The 24,741-nt window shown below is 54.5% G+C and overlaps 2 protein-coding genes across 2 annotated transcripts; one reads left to right on the top strand and one right to left on the bottom strand.

Moving 5' to 3' along the window:
• Nucleotides 1-499: 499 nt before the first annotated feature.
• Nucleotides 500-2,421, bottom strand: LOC133210136 (acrosin-like; the record flags this gene model as incomplete). Its single annotated transcript, XM_061349254.1, has 4 exons — nt 2,342-2,421; nt 1,840-2,040; nt 1,041-1,306; nt 500-648 (listed from the first exon to the last, which is right to left on the bottom strand). Coding segments are annotated over exons 1-4 (696 nt in total), but the record flags the coding sequence as incomplete, so codon positions are not given.
• Nucleotides 2,422-12,070: 9,649 nt separating this feature from the next.
• LOC133210135 (coiled-coil domain-containing protein 183-like) lies at nt 12,071-16,386 on the top strand. Its single transcript, XM_061349253.1, has 11 exons — nt 12,071-12,175; nt 12,470-12,859; nt 13,039-13,161; nt 13,545-13,673; nt 13,814-13,874; nt 13,954-14,054; nt 14,341-14,501; nt 14,891-15,050; nt 15,190-15,309; nt 15,562-15,658; nt 16,270-16,386. Exons 1-11 carry the CDS (start codon nt 12,071-12,073, stop codon nt 16,377-16,379), a joined length of 1,557 nt encoding a protein of 518 aa, XP_061205237.1. The 3' UTR covers nt 16,380-16,386.
• Nucleotides 16,387-24,741: the final 8,355 nt, after the last annotated feature.

The following is a 24,741-nucleotide window of genomic DNA, read 5'->3' as shown; positions in this document are numbered from 1 at the left end:
GGCAACGCCAGAGGGGACCACCGCTGTCAGCCCATGGGGATGGAAGGGTTCTCCTTCATCATTTGCGTGTGGAGAGTGACCTTCAGCATGGATTGGAGCCGTAAGACTAGGAGTGATGGGTTCCAAATACAACAGGGGAGTTTGGGTTGGAGGTAAGGGGAAGTTGTTCACTATGAGGGTGGTGGGACACTGGGATGGGTTGGGTGGAGAAGGATGGATGGGGCTTGGAGCAACCTGGTCTAATGGAAGGCATCCGTGACCCTTGCTTAGAACTGGATGCTTTAAGCTCCTTCACAACCTAACTCATTCCATGAATTCATGCTCACGACATGGTTTAGTGGTGGAATCTCAGTGCTCTTAAAGCTCCATCCTCTATGGTTCCTGTGCAGGGATGATGGACAAGGAGCTGGATGCGCTTCCAAAGCTGGGATAAAGGGGGATGCAGAGCAAGGCCCTGCAGATGGCAGAGAAGAAGAAAGACCCAGTGGCACATCCCTACCTGGCAGGTGTCGATGCCACCCTGGGGGTACCCAGCACAGAGGTTGTGGCTCTTGATGGCCCCTCGGTACCACAGGCTGCTGTTGCAGAGCTGGACATCGATGAGGCGGACCTTGGCCTCCTGCAGGGCTGATGGGGACGATGCCCCCGCTGTGGGGACACAAAGGGGGTCAGGACTGGGGGTAGAAGGGATGGATTTGGGGGCATTTGGGGCTGAGAAGCTCCATGGGAGCCATAAACACCTCCCCCATGGCCTGGGCTGCATCCCCTTTGCTGATGCTGCATCCTCAACATAAGGAGGACATGGAGGGACCTTCAGCGATAGGGCAAGGGGTGAGGGGTTCCAACTGAACCAGGGATGCTCAGGTTGAAGAGAAGGAAGTGGTGGGAGACTGGGATGGGTTGGATGGAGAAGGTTGGGATGCTCCACCCCAGTCAGAGCAACCTCCAGTAGACCTGGATGAGCTTTACCCTCCCTTTCATCCCATTCCATGAATCCGTGACCCAGCAATCCAAGGCCAACGGGGCCGTCGGGCACTCACTTCTGGCTTCCCTCGCACCCCATCCGCTGATGAAGCACTCAGAGAGCTGGGATACCCTGAGTGTCGCATCGGGCAGGCAGACGAGCTGCACGTGGTACCCGCACTGCACCGGCTGGTCCAGCTCCACCAAGGCGATGTCGAAGCCGTCGGAGGCCTTGGTGTAATACTCATGGACCACGACCTTCCGCATCCAACGTTTCTGGGTCTCTGAATTGGCCCAAGCCAGGTCCGTGATTCCAACCATCACGTACCAATCCGTGGTGAAGCTGGGAGGGAGTGGAAGAGCAGGGATTCGAGCCATAGGACAAGGGGTGATGGGATCCGACGGAATTGCAGGTTGGAGACAAGGAAGGGATTCCCTATGAGGGTGCTGGGGCACTGGGATGGGATGGATGGAGAAGGTTTGGATGTTCCATCCCTGACAGCACTCAAGGCCAGCTTGGAGCAAGCTGCTCTATGGAAGGCATCTCTGCCCATGGCAAGGGCTTGGAACTGGATGATCCCAAGCTCCTTTGCCACCCAACCCATTCCATGATCCATCCCATTCCATCCCGTTCCATTCCATCCCCTCCTATTCCATTCTAATCCATTCTATGGAGAAGAGGGGTTGGAAGGAGCCACATTGCTTCTGCTTCCCAAAGGAAAGCGCTGCCCCAGCAAGCCTTAGGCTCAAGGGGTGTCAAGCTGGAAGCAGCCTTCTCCTGAGCACTCTTCCCAGAGCATCCAGGATGGGGAAGGAGACGGGATGGGAGCTGCTCCTTGCCTATTCCCTATGGCTGGAATCCCTTCTCCCCCTTACTTTTGCCCGATGAAGCAGTGAGCGGCCGTGAGGACCCATTGGGGGGTGATGAGGGAGCCCCCGCAGATGTGCGAGAAGCCGGTGGCCGTGGGGAACTGGATGCTGACCATCCATGGCCAGGCGCCCTGGTGCGCATCCATGCCTCCGACAATGCGTGACATCCCATAGTAATCAGCCATGGGACGGGTACCGCAGGTCCCTCTGGAAGCAGAAGCCCAACACCTGATGGTTAGGAATGAAGAGCGAGCATCGTCCCACCCCATTGGGCGATGCAGGGACAAGGGACCCTATGGGGTGTCCCAAAGATGAGCATCATCCAACCCCCTAGGGTGCTGAGGGACAAGGGACCCTATGGGGTGCCCCATAGCTAGGCTGTGCCACCGCATGAGGTGATGGCGAAGAAGCGGGGTTCTCCCAGTCCCACCACCCCACTGGTGTGACCATGGTTGGAAGCAAGCAGCAGCACCTCTCTATGGAATACCCGGAGCCTGGTGCCACTCACCCACAGCTGTCCCAGGAGCCGTGCACGAGCCAGGGCAATGACAGCACGATGAGGACATGGAGCAAAGCCATTGCTGCCATCAGCGCTGAGGGTGACACACAGGAGCTGCCACCACCACTGAGGGTGACACCAAGATGCTGCCACCAAGGAGCTGCAACCAAGGAGCTGCTGCCACCAAGGAGCTGCTACCACCACTGTGCCCAAAGCGCAACTGCCCTAGGGTGCTGGATGCAGGTCCCTTGGTGCTGGGGCTGATGTCATAGAGAGGAAGGTTCCATGGGGGGGGGGGCATGGGGGGTTCCATGGGGTGTTCCATGGGGAGATGGGGGGGGTCTGATGGGCTTGGGATGACTTGAATCCCTATGGGATGCTCTGGAACTCTGTGGGATGAAGAAAATGGAAGCAAATGGGGGGCACCCAAAGATGGATGGGGGGCACCCAAAGATGGGTGGAGGCACCCCAAAGGGCAATGGAAGCAGATGGGGGGCACCCAAATGTGGATGGGGGTACTCCAAAGGGCAGTGGAAGCAGATAGGAGGCACCCAAAGGCTCAAACAGGCACATGGGAGCCCCCCAATAGGACCAGGAAGGTGCCCAAGGGACCACAAGGATGTGGGATGCAGGGAGCAGATGCAGCATCCCCATGGAGCAAGGTCCCTGGTGAGGATTTATCCCACATTGATCCCAAAACTGCTGCTTTTTGCTCCTCAAAAGCACCCAAAATCCAGGGAATTGGGGGGGGAAGAAGAGCTTGGAAAGGGATTGGTGCAGAACGAATGGGGTTTGTGTGGTGTTCCTGGAAGTGGGCATGGTTGGATGGAGCTTGGAGCATTCTGCTCCATGGAAATTGTCCTTGCCCATGGCAGGGGTTGGAGCTGGATGAGCTTTAAGGTGCCTTTAACCCAACCCATCCCATGATTCCATGACTCCATGACTCCATGATGCCACATCTCTGTGCTGCAGTGTGGATGTTCCCTGATGTAGGGATCTTAGGAAGGAGCTGGTGGCACAAGGGAGCTCCAGAGCATCCTGCAAGCAGAGCACCCCATAGGGATTCACAGCATTCCATAGGGATTCAGAGCATCTCACAAGCAGGGCAGATGGGAACGATGCCCCCGCTGTGGGGACACAAAGGGGGTCAGGACTGGGGGGAGATGGGATGGATTTGGGGCTGAGAAGCTCAATGGGAGCCATAAACACCCCCCATGGCCTGGGCTGCATCCTCTTTGCTAATGCTGCATCCTCAACATAAGGAGGACATGGAGGGACCTTCAGCGATGGGACAAGGGGTGAGGGGTTCCAAGTGAACCAGGGATGCTCAGGTTGGAAAGAAGCGGCTAGTACTTTATACTGACTCATGGAGGGTGGCAAATGCCCTATTGTGGTGGTTGCAGCAATGGAAGCAGAGCAACTGGCAACGCAGAGGCAAACCCACCTGGGCTGCTGCACTGTGGCAAGATATCACTGCCCCGATGCAGAGCCTGGTGGTGAAGGTATACAATGTAGTTGCCCATGCACCCAAGAGTCAGGCCACTGAGGAACACCAGAACTACCAACAAGTGCATAAAGCTGCTGAGATTGAAGTGGCTCAGATGGACTTAGATTGGCAACATAAAGGGGAATTATTTTTGGCCGGTGGGCCCATGACACTTCAGGCCATCAGGGCAGAGATGCAACAAAGAGATGGGCTCGTGATTGAGGGGTGGACTTAACAATGGACACTATTGCCCAGGTTATTCATGGGTGTGAAACATGTGCTGCAATTAAACAAGCCAAACGGTTAAAGCCTCTTTGGTATGGAGGACGATGGCTGAAGGATAAATATGGGGAGGCCTGGCAGATTGATTATATCACACTGCCTCCAACCCGCCGAGGCAAGAGCCTTGAGCTTACCATGGTGGGAGCAACCACCCCATGGCTGGAAACGTACGCTGTGCCCCACGCCACTGCCCGGAACACTGTCCTGGGCCTTGAGATACAGATCCTGTGGGGACACGGCACCCCAGGGAGAGCTGAGTCAGACAATGGGACTCATTTCTGAATAACCTTACAGACACTTGGGTCAAAGAGCACGGCATTGAGTGGGTATATCACATCCCCTGCTGTGCACCAGCCTCTGGGAAAATCGAAAGGTACAAGGGGCTGTTAGAAACTACACTGAGAGCAATGGGTGGGGTAACCTTCAAGCATTGCGATACTCACTTACCACAGGCCACCTGGTTGCTCAACACCAGAGGATCTGCCACCAGGGCTGGCGCAGCCCAGTCAGAACTTTTACATATTGTAGAGGGGGACACAGTTCCTGTGGTGCACGTAAAGAGTTTGCTGGGGAAGACAGTCTGGGTTATTCCTGCTTCAGGTAAAGGCAAACCCACTCGTGGGACTGCTTTTGCTCCGGGAGCGGGATATACTTGGTGGGTAATGCGGGAGATGGGAAGTCTGATGTATACCTCAAGGGGATCTGATTTTAGGGGAAAACAGCCAATGAACTCAAGGGTACGCTGTTGCCTGCTATGTAATACTTCTATAGCCCACCAACTAGATGTCTGCAGGACAGCAGCGACTGGCCCTGACTTCCCTCTGACCATCATCCCAACCAAGAATGAACTTTGATAGAACCAGACGAGTTCTGGGGTAAAGATCTCACCCCATGTGTCCTGACTAGACCTGTAGTGCTGCTCTGCGCCTCTCTCTGCACGAGGCTACGGAGCTTTCTGTTCAGTTCCTCAGCTCTGGGGAGCAGATCCGGTGCACAGCGGCGGGATCCAGGAAAGCCTCTGAGGCCCAGAGGCTCCCAAGATTGATGTCCAGCAAAAGCCTCCTCCAGGATCACAAGCAGCAGCGCCGGGCAGCCAGGCTGTTACCAGCAGTGCTTCCATCTGATCAGGAAAGACCTGTGTGCAAAGCACGGTGTCTGACACTGAGGGTCTTTCCTTGGTGGCTGTGAAATACACACTCAGCGGGGGAAGAGCTCTGGTGGGGCAGGGCAAGAACACTGCAGGACAGAGGAGTTTCAGTCCTACTGAAGGGCAGCCCTCTCCCAGGGCTTTGCTAGAGCAGCTCGGCTGCAGCCCTGCTCTTGGTGGTCCCTGCACCTCCTGGTCTCTGGCAGTGTGCCCTGCCATGGCTGCACAGCTCTGCTGGGGAGGGTGGAGAGGAGAGGATGGAAGAGGAGGAGGAAGCACAGTGCTGGGCACCCAGGGCAACAGAGCTGCCAGGGCAGCACCCAGGGGTTTGTAGAGCCAGGGCCCTGTACCTGGAGGCCAGCTGTGTCAGAGGTGCACCGAGCAGTGCCCCAGGGACAATGAAACCCTAGGCAGGAAGCGTGCCTGGGCAGAGGGAAGCCATGGGGGGCAGCTTTTCGGTTGGGTAGCTTGGCTCTGCCAAAGCTGTGCTCGGGTTCTGGAGGCTTTTGTTCAACACTTGCTGGTTAGAACGGCAGCGGGGAGCTGAGGGGACATGGGGACACGTCTGAAAGTCCTCCCCAGACATGGGGGGGGCATAATGCCTGCCACTGGGGGCCTGAGAGAGGGCTGTGCAGGAGGAGGGAAGGAAGCCCGAAACTGCTGGCTCTTGGGCACCCACACCCTGCCCAGGCTCTGTGCGCTGGTGGCAGCGATGCTTCCCGAGCCCAGGCAGGTTGAACAGCACCACCTGACATAGGGGCAGTCTGTTAATCCCCTGTGCACCATTTGTTCCCAAAAAGCCCTGATCCTCTGGGGCTCTGACTTGGCCTATATAGAAGATACTCTAATGGCATGGCTTCCTTGAGGACAGTGTCCAGACAGAGCTCTCCCCTTCTGCAAACTGCAGAGAAACAGCATCACACCAGTGCTACAAGTCCTTGGGACAGCCAGAACTGATTAAATCGACTGCAGGTGGGGAAAGTCACAGAGAAAGAGAAAACCTTCCTGGGCCAGGATTGCAACTGCACAAGTCACAGCTTCCTCTCCCCTGTGAGAGGAGCAGCTTCATTTCATTTTCTTTTTTCCTCTCTGAAAGGACACAAAAGTTGTTCCAGCTGCTGTGTCTGGAACTGAGGTACCAAGAGACACCTTCCAAGGAAAGGCCCTGTGTTGAAGCACCCTCAGGAAGGATGAAGTGTGTGTGAAGCGGGGGCTGTAGGGTAGGATGATGCTTCATCCTCAGCTGGAAACTTGGACAACAAGGCCAGACGCTTTCTGGGATGTTCAAGTGTTTAATAACAGAGAGAGGAAGGTTTCTGGGTGAAAAATGGAGCCTCCTGGTCCCGCAGGGTCAGCGAGTGGCCCTGCTGCTGGCCCGGCTCCTTTGGCCACTGCTGGTGTCACCTTGGATCATCAGTGGCGGGGCCGCTTCTTGGGGGGTGCAGCGGAGTCTTCAGAGCTGCTGCTCTTCCGCTTGGAGCCGGCCCTGCCCCAGCGGGGAGCAGAGGCCCCGGGCACAGCCTGCCCTGGCTCCTGCTGCGCCTCTTCCTGCTCCGCTGGGATGGGAGCGGGGACGCAGGCAGGACCCCCCTGCACGGCAGCGGTCGAGGTGCTCGGGAGCGCGTCTGCGTCCGCTGCAGCAGCGCTGCCGGAGGGGGCTGCTCTGGGCACAGGGGTCCCCAGCGTGCAGGCAGCGGGGCTGGGGCTGGGCTCGGGGCGGTCAGAGCGGGTCACGCTGGTGGTGACGGTCCACTCACCTCTGTGCTGGCTGCCGGAGGAGGTGATCCTCACCACGAGCTTGCCCTTGCGTCGCTCATGGCACGCCCTCCAGCTGGTGCTGGCCACAGGGCTGCCCTCCTGCCACCAGCTGAACTCAGACCAGCACTCGCTGGCTCTGGGGCTCTTCCCCAAGCTGCTGGCAGCACAGGAGTCCTCGCGGATCATGAGTTTCAGCACTTCTTCCGCGCACTCCTCTGTGGCCTCCAGGAGCCTTCGCACGAACCTCGACGTGTGGCTCCGCAGGTCGGGGCGCAGCACCGCATCCAGGAAACCTTCATCCAGGCCGTAGGCGGGCAGCGTGTCCAGGATCATGCGTGTCATCAGGTATGCCTTCAAGCTGCGCCCGCCAAAGAACCGCTTCATCTCCTGAAAGACCCAGGCCTGCAGCAAGAGCAGCAGCTGAGGGTACTTGTGGAAAAGGAACACCCAGGCAGAGGCTGGGAAGCCCCCCACACACTGTGCATCCATAGCACAGGGTTGGTGCACCCCGGGTGCTGCTGGCACCGGCAGTCCAGAAAGACCTTCCTCTGGGGCACTGAGTGATGCTGCTGCACGTGCTCCTCTGAGAGCTCCTCAGAGCCGTCTCCCACAGCAACTGCCCTATGGGAGTACCTGGGTGGAATATGAGCAGGGCGAGCAGCAAGGTCACAATGGGGGGGACTCACAGGGCGTGGCTGGGGTCGTCACAGGGCGTGTCTGGGGGCTGTCGCCATGGGCTCTCTATTGTATTTGCCACTGCTTCATCCTCAGCTGGAAGCTTGGACAGCAGCGCCAGATGCTTTCTGGGATGTTCAAGTGTTTAATAACAGAGAGAGGAAGGTTTCTGGGTGATAAATGGAGCCTCCTGGTCCCGCAGGGTCAGCGAGTGGCCCTGCTGCTGGCCCGGCTCCTTTGGCCACTGCTGGTGTTGCCTTCAAGCATTACTGGTGGTGTGATGTCTTTGCGGGTGCAGGGGAGTTCTTGGAGCTGCTGGTCTTCCTCTTGTGAGGGCACTGGGTTTGGTGTATTCAACCCAGCAGACCATTTAACTTCTTGGTAGCAAGGCATATTGCCATCTTCCTTTCAATTTTGTGTCCGCCAGGACCCTCACATCCTATTCTGCAAAGCTGCTTTCCAGTTATTCCCCAACATTTCCTGGTTCATGGAGCTTTTCATTCCCAGGTACAGCTCCTTGCACTTGCTCTTGTTAAACCTTTGCAGTTCTTGTCAGCCTATTTCTCCAGCCTGTCGAGAAGGAGATGTAAGAGAAGGGAAGCAGGAGTATTAACAAAGAAGCAGGAGTTACCCATTTCTTTTGTCTCCACTTTGCTCTTTAGAGTCGAGGTAAAAACTGTCTTTGCTGGAAAGACGGAGAGAGCAGCCTGCGTGCTGGTGAGCGGCCCAGAGGCTCCAGCTCTGGTGATGGATGATGCATGCTGGTGGAGCCCGAGGGCAGGCTAACCCGGGTGTAAGCACTGTCAGGGGCAATTATAGCTTGAAGGATGGAGTAAAATGTGCGTGGCTTCCAGTCGACTGTTCCATCGTCCCTCAGGTCAAGCACCTCTTATCTCAGAAGGGAGTTATGAGTGGTGACGGATGCAGGAGCCAGCCCTTGGCATGTGCGTTGAACACTATTTTGGGAATCTTATTGCAGCCCTTGAGCTCACCTGCAGCTGCACACTCTGTGCCCCTTGGGTTGCTCCCAGGAGAGGAGCCCTGAGCCTAAGGAGAGAGAATTCAGCGTTAACAGTCCTAAATGGAGAGGGTAATGCCACACCAGGAGGTGTGAATCTCTTCCGTCAACAGCTCTCACCTTCATAAAGCACCCCAGGGTTATGTGCAGCTGCCCCACGTGTGCCTCCAGCATCCTCCCTGGCTCTGGGACATTACTGAATTAAAGGCGACAGTGCCATTGCCATTCTGCTCTCATGCTTCCTCCCACCGCATCCCCACAGTTCATGAATCCCCATGCACAGGGGAGAGTCAGGAACGGGGCTTTTTTCTCATGGCAGCTTAGATATTTGCTTTTCCTGTGGGGAAAAAAATAAAAATACTCCTTGAAATAACGTTCTGAGGCTCTTCTAAATGTTACACAGTGGGCGACCTTTCAGAGCCGGGCTTAGGGGTTTATCGTCAATCCCTAGGCCAGGACTCCCACAGCTGCAGGCCAGTCCTGCTCCCCAAGGGCTGGATCCAAAAAGCACTGAAACATCAGTCTTCAGCTCTGCAACAGTCAGGGATGGAGCTCCAGGATTTCCACCCTTGCTGCAATGAGACACCCTCGGCTGTGTATCCTGTAGGTGCTGCCCTGTGCACCATGAGGTGGTGTAAGGAGCGTGGGTACCACGAGGATTTGGCTTCTCAGAGCATAAACGCAGGCACTAAGGGTGTCAGGGAAGCACCGGCCATGCCATACATCCCACTGGGATGCAGGGGATGATGTGGATTTGCACAGAGTCACAGCAGTCCTGGCTCTGCAGAGCCCAGCTGGTGCCATGGATGCAGACATCCTGGACATTCCTGACCAGCACAGGGTTCTGAGGAAGGCAGAGGTTATGGCTAGGGGATACAAAGAGGAATGGTTCATACAGACAAGGCTTTTCTGTTGGGAGGCGACAGAGGCACAAGGCACTTGCCCTGTTTTCCAGCTCTGCTCCCACTACAGATGGCTACGAGGAACAGGATTCCCAGTGTCAGGCAATAGTTACAGTGGCAGCTATAAAGCCTGTGTGATGAGATTGCCTTTCCTTCCATGGCTCTGTCTATAATGAAGCTGGGAATGGGGTTTTCTAAATGCAGTGCCCCAGCTTGGGAACTTCTGGAGTGATTGCCAGCTGTAGTTGCCAAGAATTCCATGACATTTCCACACTCCCTGGCATCCTTCCCCCAGCCAGCAGCAGCACACTTAGGAGCCTCTGTTTATGAATCCAGACCTATACTGGGCACTTGTTAATTTTGATAAAGCTGGATTCCAGTCCCTTTCAAAGCAGGACAATACGTTAACATCCATTGAAGGGGGACACCATGACACCCGCTCTGACACTCCAATGGGTTTTTCCCTGATACAAAATACCTCCTGGAAAAAATCCTGCCTTTGTGGCATGTCATCCCTGGGGTTTTTACTGGAGTTCAGGAGACAGTGAAAGCAAATAACACAACCAGAGGCTCCAAGGCAGTGCTGAGCAAGCTGGAAGGCCTGCACATACCTGGGGCTGGGCTGATGTTTGAGGTGGTTACTTCAGCCCTCTCACTATGGGGAAACTTTCTCTCCCCATTTCCCTCTACAAACCCCAAATGGAAAAATGTCTGGCTTCAGCTAGGCAGAATGTGCGATTCCAGCTCTCCATGGAGATGCACTGGCTCTGCTGCCCCCAAACCATCAGAAATGGTTCCAAGGGAAGGCCCTGTGCTGAAGCACCCTCAGGAAGGATGAAGTGTGTGTGAAGGGGGGGCTGTAGGGTAGGATGTTTGCATCCCACCTTCTCAAACCTATTTCTCCTCCTATTTCTGCTGACCAGAGCGCTTCCCTCTTTCCCAACCAGGTGCTCTCAGAAATAGCAGAGCCTTTGCCATGCTCTGCCCCAGTTTGGCACAGGGCTAGCCCACAGGACACACGCATCCCCTCTTTGGTGTACAACAGCAGCTGCCCCAGGCTCAGTGCTCACAAGGAGGTGAAGGCGGTAGAAGGCTCTCACGGCCCTGGAGATGTCTTTTTTTTTTCCCCAGGACTTAGTGCCTGGGCTCTCCTTCAGAGATGGGTCATGTTAGCACCGAGCTGAGCACACAGGAGAGGCTGGGAGTGCAGCAGTTAACACAAACCTGGCCCTGGCTGTTCACTGTCATCTGATCTCGGAGGTGCCCCCAGAGCATCCCCAGGGGCTCCCTGCTTCCTGGCCCTGGGCTGGGCTGGAGACTCCCCACGGCAAACAGCGACTCAATACAAACCCCAGTGTGCCCATGTGACAGCCACCAGAAGGGCTCCGGCTCTCAAACTCAGGTCCTGCACTTGGAAGCCAAAACATGAATCAGGTCTCAAGCTCCATCAGCTCAGCTTGGTTATCAGATGGGTCATTGCTCCTCCTTGAGCTTTGGCTCTGAAAGGAAGCTTCTTGACCCTAGGAAGCATGGCACAGCTGGTGGAAACACCAAGCAGTGCAGCGCACCCACTTACACGTTGGTGTCACTGAACTAACCGAGCGGATGAGCTCTGTTTCATTTCTCACATCACAAGATGAGGCCCTGGATCTGGAAGGAGAGGTAGGTGAGGATGTGGTGCAAGGCCCGCCTACAAGGCCACATAGGAAAAAGCGGTTGACTTCGCACCTCAAGACTGCCTCTGGTAAGAAAGAAAGAAGGGTCATTGTAGTGGGTGATTCCATTCTGAAAGGAACAGAGGGCCCGATATGCAGAGTTGACCCTCATCATAGGGAAGTGTGTAGTCTGCCTGGAGCCCGGATCAGGGATATCACCAGGGTGCTCCCCAACCTGGTGCGCCCGACAGACTACTACCCGCTGCTGGTCTTCCAGACGGGTGAAGGGGAAGTTGCTACCCGCAGTCTGAGGGAGATGAAGAAAGACTACAGGGCCTTGGGGCGGATGGTGAAAGACTCTGGGGCTCAGGTGATCTTCTCTTCGCTCCTTCCATCTTCTGTTGATGATGTGGGACTGAATGGGAAAATGCAGTCCATAAACGATTGGCTTCGAGGCTGGTGCTGCAGGCAGGGCTTTGGATTCTTTGATAACGGCTGGTTTTATAGGGCACCGGCCTGGACGTTGGCATGTGGGAAAGGTTTATCACACAGAGGTAAAAGGATGCTGGGGCACGAATTAGCAGGGCTCATTTGGAGAGCTTTAAACTAGATTTGAAGGGGGATGGGGTTGTAGCTGGGCTTGCCTCAGTGGGACAGAGCTCCAGAATTGATGAAGACTGGGAGGCCTCCTGTAATCCTAGGGTGAAATCGGTGTGACTCTGCTGGACCTGCAGAGCTAGCTTCTCCACTGGTCCTCTCCAGGAGCAGGAAGTGCAGGGCAGCAGGAGGCTGGGACCATCCCCAGGCTGGCATTGATGTGTTCTCTGCCCTTCTTCTGCCCACAGCATGAGCTCACCATCTCTGAGGCTTGTGGAGCGGAGCAGCCCTTGGGCATTGCTTTGGCCAGTAAGACCTTGGAGGTAAGAGCAGAGTCCAGCGGGCCCAGGCTGCTGGCAGTGGGCTGGGGTTGAGGGGATGCTCAGAAGGACCGGTTGTAGGGAACAGGGACCTGGTGCCAGCACCAGGACAGCCCCCCAGGGCTGGTGCAGTGAGACACGGGGTGTTCAGGAGTGCTCCGTTGGGACCCTTTGCACTGCAGGACCCATCAATGTCCTCCATTAGCTCCCTGAGCAGGTCCTTTGCCCCAGCAGAGCTCCTGTCCTGCCAGGGAGTGACCAGGTCCCAGCATCCCCAGCTCTACCTCTCCCATCCAGGTGGCCCAGGAGAAGCTCCGGGCTGAAGTCTATGACAGGGTGAACAAATGCAACATGCTGCTGTACCAGATGGAGCAGCGGAGCCGGGCCAAGGAGCAGCTGCAGAGGCGGCTGCAGCAGCTGCAGGATGTCCGGGTGGCTGACAAGCAGCACCAGGTACAGGTCCCAGAGCCCCTTCCTAGGGTGGCAGCACCCATGGGGGGTTTCAGCCAGCCCTGCCCCCCTGGGTGGGCACTGCTCTCAGTCCATGGGCTCACCCCTTGTCTCCAACCATCTCTGCCCCAGGTGATTCGTGCACTGCAGAACAGCATAGACAAGATGCACACAAAAATCCACGCTGGGCAGAAGGTGACTGCCCTGTACGTGGTGGTACGGGATGCCCTGAGGAAGGTGAGCTCATCCTCACCGTGCCGTTGTCTCACCCACTCCCCCTGCAAAGGCACTGAAGTGCCCAAGGCGCTGTGCTGGTGGGACACCCTCCTGCAGGAGGTCCTCCTGCTCCCCTCCATCTTCTGTCCCAGCACAGGGCACCCCTGGGACTCAGTGGGCTGTGGCTCCCTGTGTCCCAGGAGCTGGCCCACCTGCCTCTGCACCTGGACCTCCTGAGTGAGATGGCCGAGCTGCAGCATGGGGAGGTGGAAGACATGGAGCTCATGGCCTTGGATGGGCTCCGAGCTGCTCGTGTAGCCAAGGTGAGATGGTCCAGGGCACCTCAGGGTGCTTTCCTGCTCTCCAGAGCACACAGATGGCACCAGATGTCCGTGCTGCTGAGTCTTCCTTCAAGAAAAAGCAGGACTGAGCTTGGCTTCCCCGCAGCACCCAGATGCCTCCATAGCTCCTCCTGTGTCTGGCTCTTGGGCCTGGCTGCCCTGAGTTGGGGACAGCTGCCGGAAGCCGTGGCCATGGGGAAGGTGGCATTCTCCATTCTCTAGCTGTCCTTGCTCGGTTTCCTTCCCAGGCTGTTTACACGGGGTAGGGGGTGGCATTTTTGATGCTGGCCATGCCAGGCTTAGAAGCTCACAGAGCTCCATTGGAGCTTTGGGAGCCACTTCTCTTCTGCTCTGCTCTGCTCCAGGAGCACATGGCCAGGACAAAAACCCAGTTCCTTGCAGAGAGAGAGCTCAGGCTCCGCACCCTGGCTGCTCAGAAGGAGCCCATGGACAGAAGCTGGCGCAAGGAAGCAGAAGAAAGGCTTCTGAAAGGGGTGAGCTGGGGGGGCCTGGCACAGGCAGGGCTGCAGGCATAGGGCGGGCATCAGTGCCCAGCCTGCCATGGGTGAGGGGCTGCAGGGCCGGCTCCCCCAGGGTGCCAGCAGCTCAGGGGTGACGATGAACATCCTTGCAGCAAGCCAGGCGTGACCTCACCAGGGACTTCCTGGGCCTGCCCGCAGAGGACCCACCGGTGGGTGAGTGCCTGTCAGGGTGCAGGGGGGGATGCAGGCGCAGCCGCAGGCATCCTTCCCTGCCACAACCTTTCCACCGCAGCCGCCGAGCCGGAGGCCCCCAAGTCCCAGCTGGAGCGTGAGGCCTGCGTGATGGAGAAGCTGGAGAAGGCCAAGGCTGCGGTGCAGTGCTCCCGCCTCTGGGTGAGTTGAAAACCCATCTCTGGTAGAACCTGGGGCTGCTCCAGCCCCAGGGAGCTGAGCCTCGTCTGCTCACCCTGTTCCATGGCAGGGTTCTCTGCTCTCCTCTGTCCCCAGAGCCCCCCAGGGCCCCTCTTGTACAGGCAGGGATGGAACTGCTTTGCTCCACGCCATGATCTTGCAGTGGTTCCTGTGGATCCTGGTGCAGAAACCTCCCCAGGACCACGGCCCAGGTCCTGTACCCTGCAGGAGTGCCCTGGGCTGAGTCCTTGTACTCTCCCCCGGCCAGGACATCCCCATCAGGATCCTGGCACAGCAGAAGTCCCTGGTGGAACTCAAGCAGTACCTCGCAGGGCGCAAGGAGGAGAAGCAGGAGCTGCAGAAGGCACTGAAGGAGCTGGAGATGCAGCTGGAGGAGCTCAAGTTTCGCCAGCCCCCAGCCACAACCAGGTGCTGCTGGCCTCCGGACAGTCGTGCCAAAGGGGCCATCACCCTTGGGGGCAGGGGGACATGTGCATGGCAGGGGTCCCAAGAGGGCACCCCTTCCTTGGTCACCCTGCAGCTGCCCACCCCTCCTGCACTGGGAGGGTTTCTGAGCAGAGTGCTGCCCCAGCTCTGGTGCTGGCAGAGCACGCAAAGCTCCTGCGCTGGCAGCAGGAGGAGCCTTGCTCCTTGCCTGGCATGGGAAGTGGGAGCAGCAGCAGCACGGGGTTGAGGTGCAGGCAGCATCTCTGCTCTGCGCTTGGGGCAGGGGAGAAGCTGGGCAGCAGCTTTTGCAAGGGGTTTGGGGTGTCTGCACCCCTGTGCAGTTGTATGGATGTGAGCGTGCTTGGCTCCAGGGGGCTGGAGGAGGAGCTGAGGAGGAGGCTGCAGTGGGAAGAGGCTCGGCTGGAGCAGAGGCGAGCCCAGCTGCTGAGGAGCCAGGAGACGCTGCTGGAGTTTGAGAACGGAGTTGACAACCTCTTCGTCCGCCTGCGGGGCATCCCCGTGCCTGGCCAGGTACCCGCACAATGCTGGGCTGAGCACAGCCCGGGCTCTGCTTGGTGGTGCAACGGCACCGTGGGGTGACCCTTGGTGCAGCAACCATCACCCCAAGGGCTTGTTCTGCTCACCAAGGCTGTTCCCTCTCTGGCTCCAGGAGCACTCTGGCAAGGCCATGGGAGTGGACGAGAAGCTCCAGCAGTGCGAGCAGAAGCTGCAGTACCTGGTGCAGCGGGTGGCTGACCTGCCCCCCTCCAGCCTCAGCGAGGATGATGAGGTGCGCGGGGGCTCCATCCCTGCTGCGGTCTTTGGGGACCCACACAGGCTTTCCCGGGTGGCCCATCCCAAGCCATCCTCCCAGCTGGAGGATGGAGGTGCTCGAGGGAAGAGCCACGGAGCAGCTCAGGCCCAGGTGGCCCTGGGCTCTGTGGGGTGTTCCCTCCCTCCCAGGGGCACATCGAGGTTGGGCACCCCTTTGGTTGTAACACCCGCCTCCCCTTCAGCTATGAACACAGCGTCTCTTTCCCAGACTTTTGTGAAGGTCCGACAGCTCCTGGAGAAAACCCTCCTGAGCGATCCACAGAACCAGAAGGTTCCCTTGGAGGACACGGGCATGGGGGACCCAGGTAGGAAAGGGGACACATCCCACAGCAACTGCCCCAGCCCCTGCCCCCTGGGATTTCTGGGTGTCCTTGCCCACCTCCCACTGTCCCAGCAGAGCCCAACCCAGGAGCTGCTCCAGGCGTTGGGGCTGACCTCGGCTGTCTCCAGGCCTTTGAGCATAGTGCTGGTTCGATGTGTGGATGTGGCAGACTGGAGGCAGATGGTGGGCTGGGGAGCGTAGAAGCACCGCAGGAGCAAGGAGGGATGCTGTGGAGCTAGCGGGGAGACCCTCGTCTTCCAAATCCCTTGGCTGGGAATATTCTTCACAGCCAGGGCTTGGCTCTGCCAGCGGCCTCCTCCTAGGGGAGCTTCTGGTACCTTACCACCTTTTCTTAACAAAGCAGGACCCAGGGCTTTATGGGGAGCCCCAGCAGGGTTGAGACAGGCCACAGCAGGTCCTGCAGGTCCCCCTGGGCTGCTGCTGTGGCACAGCCAATGGGCAGTGCCTGTCCTGAGGGCTCCCCACGGTGCCAGCAGCCCTCCCAAATGTGCCGGCTCCTCCTGGGGACACAGGCACAGCAGAGGCAGCCCCACAGACCCTCCCCAGCCCGCTCCTCTCCGCTCTCTCCTCCAGACTACTTTGATTTTGATGACGACCACAGTGGCCTTGTCCTCACCAGAGAAGCCATCAAGAGCCAAGGGCTGGAGCTGATTGAAAGGAAGAAGCAAAGCAAGAGGAAGTAGGGGTTGCTCCCCGAGAGCTGGGGATGCCTCAGACCATCTGCTGTACCCTTTTCCCCTTCGATGTAATAGAGCAGATGCTTTTCTTTCCTCCCAAGCCTGTGGTAGAGCTGAAACAGGGGCTCCCAGGTGCCTTGTCACCCAGAACACACGGGGCTCAACCTGACTGCTGCTGCTGCACCCGGCCCTGGGCGAGGCAGTGCTGGGGACGTGACGGGTGGCAAAGAGGTACAAGAGGCAGGCAGAGGAAACCAATGGCAGTACATTGGTTCCTGGGTTTAGAAAGCAACAATGAACCATGGGGTACCCCAGGAAAGCAGCGGCAGGGATCTTCCTGCCACAGTGACCCCTGAGCTCGATGGGGCATCCCTGCAGTGGGGCAGGGGAGCTGAATGGGACATGGCGGGGCACTGGCCCCACCGCACAGAGACCATGGGGCAGGAGAGCCATGTCGGGGAGTGCCAATCTGGGGCTCACCCCAAATTGTGGAAAAAGAGCTGGGGCTGCATGGGGCTCTCCAGCATAGAAAAGTATGGCTTGAACCTGCCCGAGGGGAGACTGAGCTGAGCTCTTAGGCAGAAGCTGTTCCCTGTGAGGGTGCTGAGGCGCTGGCACAGGGTGCCCAGAGAAGCTGTGGCTGCCCCATCCCTGGCAGTGCTCAAGGCCAGGTTGGACACAGGGGCTTGGAGCAAGCTGCGCCAGTGGAAGGGGTCCCTGCCTGGGGCAGGGGTTGGAGCTGGATGCGGGATGTCACAACAAGCACCCAGGATCACCCCAACACTGCCCTGGGCTAGGGCCAGCCCTACATGAGTGCTGGTGCCCTCCCAAACTGCCAGCCCCACTCCTGTGCACCCTCCCACTGCTGCTCGAGATCTGGGGGCAGCAGGATTTGGGGGTCCCAAGAAGAGCCATCAGGTACTGTGTCCTGTCCAGCTCAGTTCAACAGCACTGTGTGCAAGATTGTGGGGTGCAGGGAGTATGCAGGCCAGGATAACAGAGTGCAGGGAGGAATAATGGGGTGATACCCACTGCAAGGCAGCTCATGCACCCCGGTGCCACTGCCCAACCTCCCAGTGAAACCACACTGGGGTAACTGGGCATTGGTATTCAAAGGGCCTAGTGCCCGTGTGCACCCCAGCAGGGCTCGCCCCAGCGTGAGGTTGCAGGGGTGCCCAGGGCCAGCACGTGTAGGGCAATTCAATCCCCGGGTTGGGCTCTGCACCCCCATCCTCCAGCACCTTCCCCGATCCCCCCCTGCCAATTCCCATCACAGCCCAAACCCAGCGATACCCAGGGCCATGTGACCCTAAGGCAGTGTATGAAGGTGATGAACCAGCAGCAGGCAGGCGGGGAACCTCATCCTTTTGTGCCCCTTTCACCTGCAGAGCTGGGTCCCAAAAGGTCTCCCACCCCCAGCTGGGTACCCCAGTGGGTGCAGCATATGCCCCCTCCAGTACCCATTTTGAGCTCTTACCCGGGAAACAGGAGCCAGGAGCAAGAAGCCACATCACTGGCCACCGTCAGCCCTCATCCTTGCCTGCCTGCCTGCCTGCCTGGGGCCATAGGGTGCCCGGCACCCACATGGAAGCAATTTAAGGTGTCAGACAAGGTGGCTCAGCCATATTTATTGGGAATGGTTGTGGAGGGATAAAAATATTTCCACTAGCTCTATAAGAATTTATAAGCCTACACTCTGCTTGTCCTTTAATAAATGCCTCTATGACCATCATGCGAAGGTAGGTACTTGTGTAAGAAAACAGCAAGATTAAAAAAGGAAAGTGCTAATAGACCCTGTGGGGCCCTGCCCAAGGGGTCCCTGCCCAAGGAGGTCAAGGGACCCTCCAGTGGCACAGGGACATGGGTGGCGCATGCCGGATGCTGCCTCAGCACCCTGCAGCATCCAGTCTGAGCCTTGACCAGACACAGCCCCCCTCAGCCAAGCTGCCTGGGTGCAAACCCCACACCCTGGGGTGAACCCACCCAGGGCACCCCAGCAATCCCACTGCTCGCGGTTCTGCCTCTGCTCTGCAACCTCACCCCTTTCATCTTTCTCTGTGCCTGCGGGGGTGAGCAGAAGGCTGGCAGGGAGGGTTCAGGTCCATCTCCACAGTCACTGGCCAGGGCTCACACTGAGGCCCCAGAGCGGTGCTTTGCCAGAGAGCAGTGCAGATACAGACATCCTGGGGGGAACACAGGGACAAGACACAGGGCTCTGCAGGGCAGCACCACTGGTGAGGACATCCTGGGGGGACACGGGCACGCGACATTAGTACTCTGTGGGACAGCAACAGAGATGGGGACACCCTGTGGGGTGACACACTGCAGTGCTCTGCAGGGCAGCAACACAGATGGGGACACACAGCAGTGATTTCCTGGAAAGCAATGTAAATGGGGACATCCTTGGGGGACACAGTGATGCTCTGCCGGGAAGCAGCTGGGACAGGGCCATCCTAAGGCCACACAGGGACACCGCAGACAAAGAGGTGGCACCAGGGGCTGAAACACCCGTGAGGGACGATGCTGTTGCTGCAGGTCAGGAGGCACCACCAGGACAGTCTGGAATATAGTCATGGAGGGCTATGTCCTTTTCAGGAAAGACAGGCCAGCCAGGCGGGGTGGTGGGGTTGCTCTTTACGTGCGAGAGCAGCTACAATGCGTTGAGTTCTGTCCGGGGACAGATGATGAGCGAGTTGAGAGTCTGTGGGTGAGAATTAAGGGGCAGGCTGGCAGGGGCGATACTGTTGTGGGGGTCTGTTACAGGCCACCGGATCAGGGTGAGGAAGTTGACGAGGCCTTCTACAGGCAGCTGACAGCGGCCTCACGGTCACAGGCCGTGGTCGTCGTGGGGGATTTTAACTTCCCTGATGTTTGCTGGAAGGACTACTCGGCAACCCAGCCGCAGTACAGGAGGTTCCTCCAGTGTATGGATGATAACTTCCTCATGCAAATGGTGGATGAGCCAACCAGGAGAGGTGCGCTGCTGGATCTCATCCTCACTAACAAGGAGGGTCTGGTTGAAGGAGTGAAGGTTGAGGGCTGCCTTGGTTGCAGCGACCACGAGATGGTAGAATTCAGGATGTTGTGTGGTAGGGTCAGTAGAATAGCAAGTAGAATCGCAACCCTGGACTTTAGCAGGGCAAACTTTGGCCTCTTCAAGCGATTGCTAGGGGAAATCCAGTGGGCTAGGCTGCTTGAAGGGAAAGGGGCCCAAGATAGTTGGTTGACGTTCAAGGACTGCTTTTTCCGAGCTCAAGATCGGAGCATCCCGACACGTAGGTAGTCGAGGAAGAGGGTCAGGAGACCTCCGTGGTTAAATAGGGAATTGCTCGGTATGCTCAAGTGGAAGAGGAGAGTTTACAGGTCATGGAAAGAAGGGCTGGCCACTTGGGAAGAATGTAAGGCTTCTGTTAGAGGATGTAGGAAAGCTGCTAGGATGGCTAAGGCCTCCTTGGAATTAAAGCTGGCGAGAGGGGTCAAGGACAGCAGAAAGAGCTTTTTCAAATACATGGCAGGTAAAACTAACACCAGAGGCAATGTAGGCCCGCTGATGAACGGGACAGGTGCCCTGGTGACAGAAGATACAGAGATGGCAGAGTTACTGAATGACTTCTTTGTCTCTGTCTACTCTGCTGGAGGCAGTCCTGAAGAGCCCTGTACCGCTGAGACCCCGGATGAAGATAGGTCAACGGAGCGGTCTGCCTTAGTCGATGAGGAATGGGTTAAAGATCAGTTGAGCAATCTGGATATCCATAAATCCATGGGTACAGATGGGATGCACCCGCGGGTGCTGAGGGAACTGGCTGAGGTCATTGCTAGACCGCTCTCCATCATCTTTACCAAGTCTTGGGAAACGGGAGAGGTGCCTGAGGACTGGAGGAAAGCAAATGTCACTCCTGTCTTCAAAAAGGGCAAGAAGGAGGACCCGGGTAACTATAGACCGGTTAGCCTCACCTCCGTTCCTGGGAAAGTGATGGAACACCTTATCCTTGGTGCCATCTTAAGGCATATCAAGGATAAGAGGGTTATGAGGGACAGTCAACATGGCTTCACCAAGGGGAAGTCGTGCTTGACCAATCTTGTAGCCTTTTATGAGGAAATAATGCGGTGGATGGATGATGGTAGAGCGGTGGATGTGGTCTACCTCGACTTCAGCAAAGCGTTTGACACTGTCTCCCACAGCATCCTTGAGGCTAAATTGAGGAAGTGTGGTCTGGATGATCGGGTAGTGAGGTGGACTGTGAACTGGCTGAAGGAGAGAAGCCAGAGAGTTGTAGTCTGTGGGGCGGAGTCTAGTTGGAGGCCTGTATCTAGTGGAGTGCCTCAAGGGTCGGTACTGGGACCAGTATTATTTAATATATTCATCAACGATTTAGATGAGGGAATTGAGTGTACTATCAGCAAGTTTGCTGATGACACTAAGCTGGGAGGGGTGGCCGACACGCCGGAAGGCTGTGCTGCCATCCAGAGGGACATGGACAGGCTGGAGAGCTGGGCGGGGAATAACTTGATGAAATATAACAAGGGAAAGTGTAGAGTCCTGCATCTGGGCAGGAACAACCCCAGGTTCCAGTATAGGCTGGGGAACGACCTGTTAGAGAGCAGTGTAGGGGAGAGGGACCTGGGGGTCCTGGTGGACGACAGGGTGACCATGAGCCGACACTGTGCCCTTGTGGCCAAGAAGGCCAATGGCATCCTGGGGTGTATTAGAAGGGGGGTGGTTAGTAGGTCAAAAGAGGTCCTCCTTCCCCTCTACTCAGCCCTGGTGAGACCTCATCTGGAATATTGTGTCCAGTTCTGGGCCCCTCAGTTTAAAAAGGACAGGGACCTGCTGGAGAGAGTCCAGCGCAGGGCAACTAAGATGATTAAGGGAGTGGAGCATCTCCCTTATGAGGAAAGACTGGGGGAGCTGGGTCTCTATAGTTTGGAGAAGAGGAGATTGAGGGGTGACCTTATTAGTGTATATAAATATATAAAGGGGGAGTGTCACGAGGATGGAGCCAGGCTCTTCTCAGTGGCAAACAATGAAAGGACAAGGGGTAATGGGTACAAATTGGAGCACAAGAGGTTCCACTTAAACCTGAGAAGAAACTTCTTCTCAGTGAGGGTGACGGAACACTGGAACAGGCTGCCCAGGGAGGTTGTGGGGTCTCCTTCTTTGGAGACATTCAAAACCCGCCTGGACACGTTCCTGTGTAACCTTATCTAGGTGTTCCTGCTCCGGCAGGGGGATTGGACTAGATGGTCTTTTGAGGTCCCTTCCAATCTCTAACCTACTGTGATACTGTGATACTGTGACAGTCATTACTGCTTTAGCGGGCAAACATCACAGGGGGCCAGGCTGGGGACCTGGCCTCTGGTTTAAATTGCTGGTCATTCCTATCTTACTTTTGCCCATTTCTTACCAGTTTTAAGACTATTTCGCTTGTTTCTAATCCATTTTTCCCATTGCTAACCCATTTTAAGTCTTTTTGGGCTATTTCCAAACAGTTGATATCCTTTCCTATCTTATTTTTGCCTAATTCTTACCAGTTTAAAGCCATTGATGGCTATTTCTGCACTCTTCATGGCCATTTCTAGCCTGTTTTAAGCTTTTCTTAGCTGTTTCTAAACTGCTTTGGGCTCTTTCTAACACTTATCTGGCCAATTCTCATGCTTTTTAAGCTATTCTGCCAATTCTCATGCTTTTTAAGCTATTCTGCCCATTTTCAAACCATTTTTGTCCAGTTCTTAGTAATTTCCAGCCATTTCTACCCATTTTTTGCCTTTTCCTAACTTGGTTTAACCCATTTTTGGCTCTTTCTAACCCTTTTCTGCCCATTTCTAACCCATTTTAAGCTTTTTTTTTTTTTTATTCCATTTCTAAACAACTCATGGCCATTTATATTTGCCCTTTTCTTACCAGCTCTGAGCCTTTTTTATCTTTTTCTAACCCATTTCTGCCCATTGCTAACCAATTTTAGGCCTTTTTTGGCTATTTCTAAACAACTGATGGCCACTTCTATCTTATTGATGCCCATTTCTTACCAGTTTTAAGTCTCCTTTGGCTATTTCTAAACAATTGGCAATTTCAAGCCTACTTTGTCTTTTTTATTGCCATTTCTAAACAATTGAATGCCACTTCTATCTTACTTTTGCCCATTTCTTACCCTTTTGAAATCTTTTTTGGCTCAATTTATGGCCATTTCTAGCCTGTTTTGAGCTTTTCTTAGCTATTTCTAAACTGGTTTGGCCTATTTCTAACCATTTTTTTGCCCAAACTCTTTTTAAGCTCTTTTGGCCATTTCCAAACCATTTTTGTCCAGTTCTTACTTATTTCTTACCATTAGTAACCCCTTTTTGCCCTTTCCTGACTTGCTTTGAACCATTTTTTATTATTTCTAACCACTTTTTATCTTCTTTGTGCTATTTCTCTACAATTTACAGTCATTTCTGTCTTAGTTTTGCCCATTTCTTACCAGTTTTAAGCCATTGATGGCTATTTCTGCACTCTTCATGGCCATTTCTAGCCTGTTATAAGCTTTTCTCAGCTATTTCTAAACTGCTTTGGGCTCTTTCTAACACTTATCTGGCCAATTCTTATGCTTTTTAAGCTATTCTGCCCATTTCCATACCATTTTTATCCAGTTCTTAGTAATTTCCTGCCATTTCTAACCCGTTTTTGCCCTTTCCTGACTTGGTTTGAACCATTTTTGGCCCTTTCTAACCCATTTCAAGTCTTTTTTTGGGTATTTCTAAACAATTGCTTGTCAATCCTATCTTACTTTTGCCCATTTCTTACCAGTTTTAAGACTATTTCGCTTGTTTCTAATCCATTTTTCCCGTTGCTAACCCATTTTAAGTCTTTTTGGGCTATTTCCAAACCATTGATATCCTTCCCTGTCTTATTTTTGCCTAATTCTTACCAGTTTTAAGCCATTTATGGCTATTTCTGCACTCTTCATGGCCATTTCTAGCCTGTTTTAAGGTAATTTTTAGCTGTTTCTAAACTGCTTTGGGCTCTTTGTAACACTTATCTGGCCAATTCTTATGCTTTTTAGCTATTCTGCCCATTTCCAAACCATTTTTGTCCAGTTCTTAGTGATTTCCTGCCATTTCTACCCATTTTTTGCCTTTTCCTAACTTGGTTTAACCCATTTTTGGCTCTTTCTAACCCTTTTCTGCCCATTTCTAACCCATTTTGAGCGGTTTTTTTTTTTTTTTGCTATTTCTAAACAATTCATGGCTATTTCTATTTCATATTTGCCCTTTTCTTACCAGCTCTGAGCCTTTTTTATCTTTTTCTAACCCATTTCTGCCCATTGCTAACCAATTTTAGGTCTTTTTTTGGCTATTTCTAAACAATTGATGGCTATTTCTGCACTCTTCATGGCCATTTCTAGCCTGTTATAAGCTTTTCTCAGCTATTTCTAAACTGCTTTGGGCTCTTTCTAACACTTATCTGGCCAATTCTTATGCTTTTTAGCTATTCTGCCCATTTCCAAACCATTTTTGTCCAGTTCTTAGTGATTTCCTGCCATTCCTACCCATTTTTTGCCTTTTCCTAACTTGGTTTAACCCATTTTTGGCTCTTTCTAACCCTTTTCTGCCCATTTCTAACCCATTTTGAGCGTGTTTTTTTTTTTTTTTTTTTTTTTTGCTATTTCTAAGCAATTCATGGCTATTTCTATTTCATATTTGCCCTTTTCTTACCAGCTCTGAGCCTTTTTTATCTTTTTCTAACCCATTTCTGCCCATTGCTAACCAATTTTAGGTCTTTTTTTGGCTATTTCTAAACAATTGATGGCCACGTCTATCTTATTGTTGCCCATTTCTTACCAGTTTTAAGTCTCCTTTGGCTATTTCTAAACAATTGGCAATTTCAAACCTACTTTGTCTTTTTTATTGCCATTTCTAAACAATTGAATGCCACTTCTATCTTACTTTTGCCCATTTCTTACCCTTTTGAAGTCTTTTTTGGCTCAATTTATGGCCATTTCTAGCCTGTTTTGAGCTTTTCTTAGCTATTTCTAAACTGGTTTGGCCTATTTCTAACCATTTTTTTGCCCAAACTCTTTTTAAGCCATTTTGGCCATTTCCAAACCGTTTTTGTCCATTTCTTACTTATTTCTTACCATTAGTAACCCCTTTTTGCCCTTTCCTGACTTGCTTTGAACCATTTTTTATTATTTCTAACCACTTTTTATCTTCTTTGTGCTATTTCTCTACAATTTACAGTCATTTCTGTCTTAGTTTTGCTCATTTCTTACCAGTTTTAAGCCGGTTTTGGCTATTTCTGAACAATTCATGGCCATTTCTTGTGTGTTTGAAGCTTTTCTTAGCTGTTTCTAAACTGGCTTGGGATATTTCTAACCTTTTTTTGCGCAGT

The sequence above is a fragment of the Neopsephotus bourkii genome, unplaced genomic scaffold (assembly GCF_033783945.1).
Source record: "Neopsephotus bourkii isolate Nb327-2 ecotype Australia unplaced genomic scaffold, CSIRO-AGI_Nbou_v1 NB_396, whole genome shotgun sequence".
Lineage (NCBI taxonomy): Eukaryota > Metazoa > Chordata > Aves > Psittaciformes > Psittacidae > Neopsephotus > Neopsephotus bourkii.
The sequence above is the reverse complement of the archived record's forward strand: the minus strand, read 5'-3'. Positions and strand labels throughout refer to the sequence as shown.

What these genes read in the sequence shown, in the direction of transcription:
- LOC133210135 (XM_061349253.1), top strand. Translation starts at nt 12,071, where the DNA reads ATGTGTTCTCTGCCCTTCTTCTGCCCACAGCATGAGCTCACCATCTCT. An exon ending in AAGAAAGGCTTCTGAAAGGG is followed by an intron (nt 13,674 to 13,813) that starts GTGAGCTGGGGG and finishes ACATCCTTGCAG; the next exon opens with CAAGCCAGGCGTGACCTCAC. An exon ending in CAGCCCCCAGCCACAACCAG is followed by an intron (nt 14,502 to 14,890) that starts GTGCTGCTGGCC and finishes GCTTGGCTCCAG; the next exon opens with GGGGCTGGAGGAGGAGCTGA.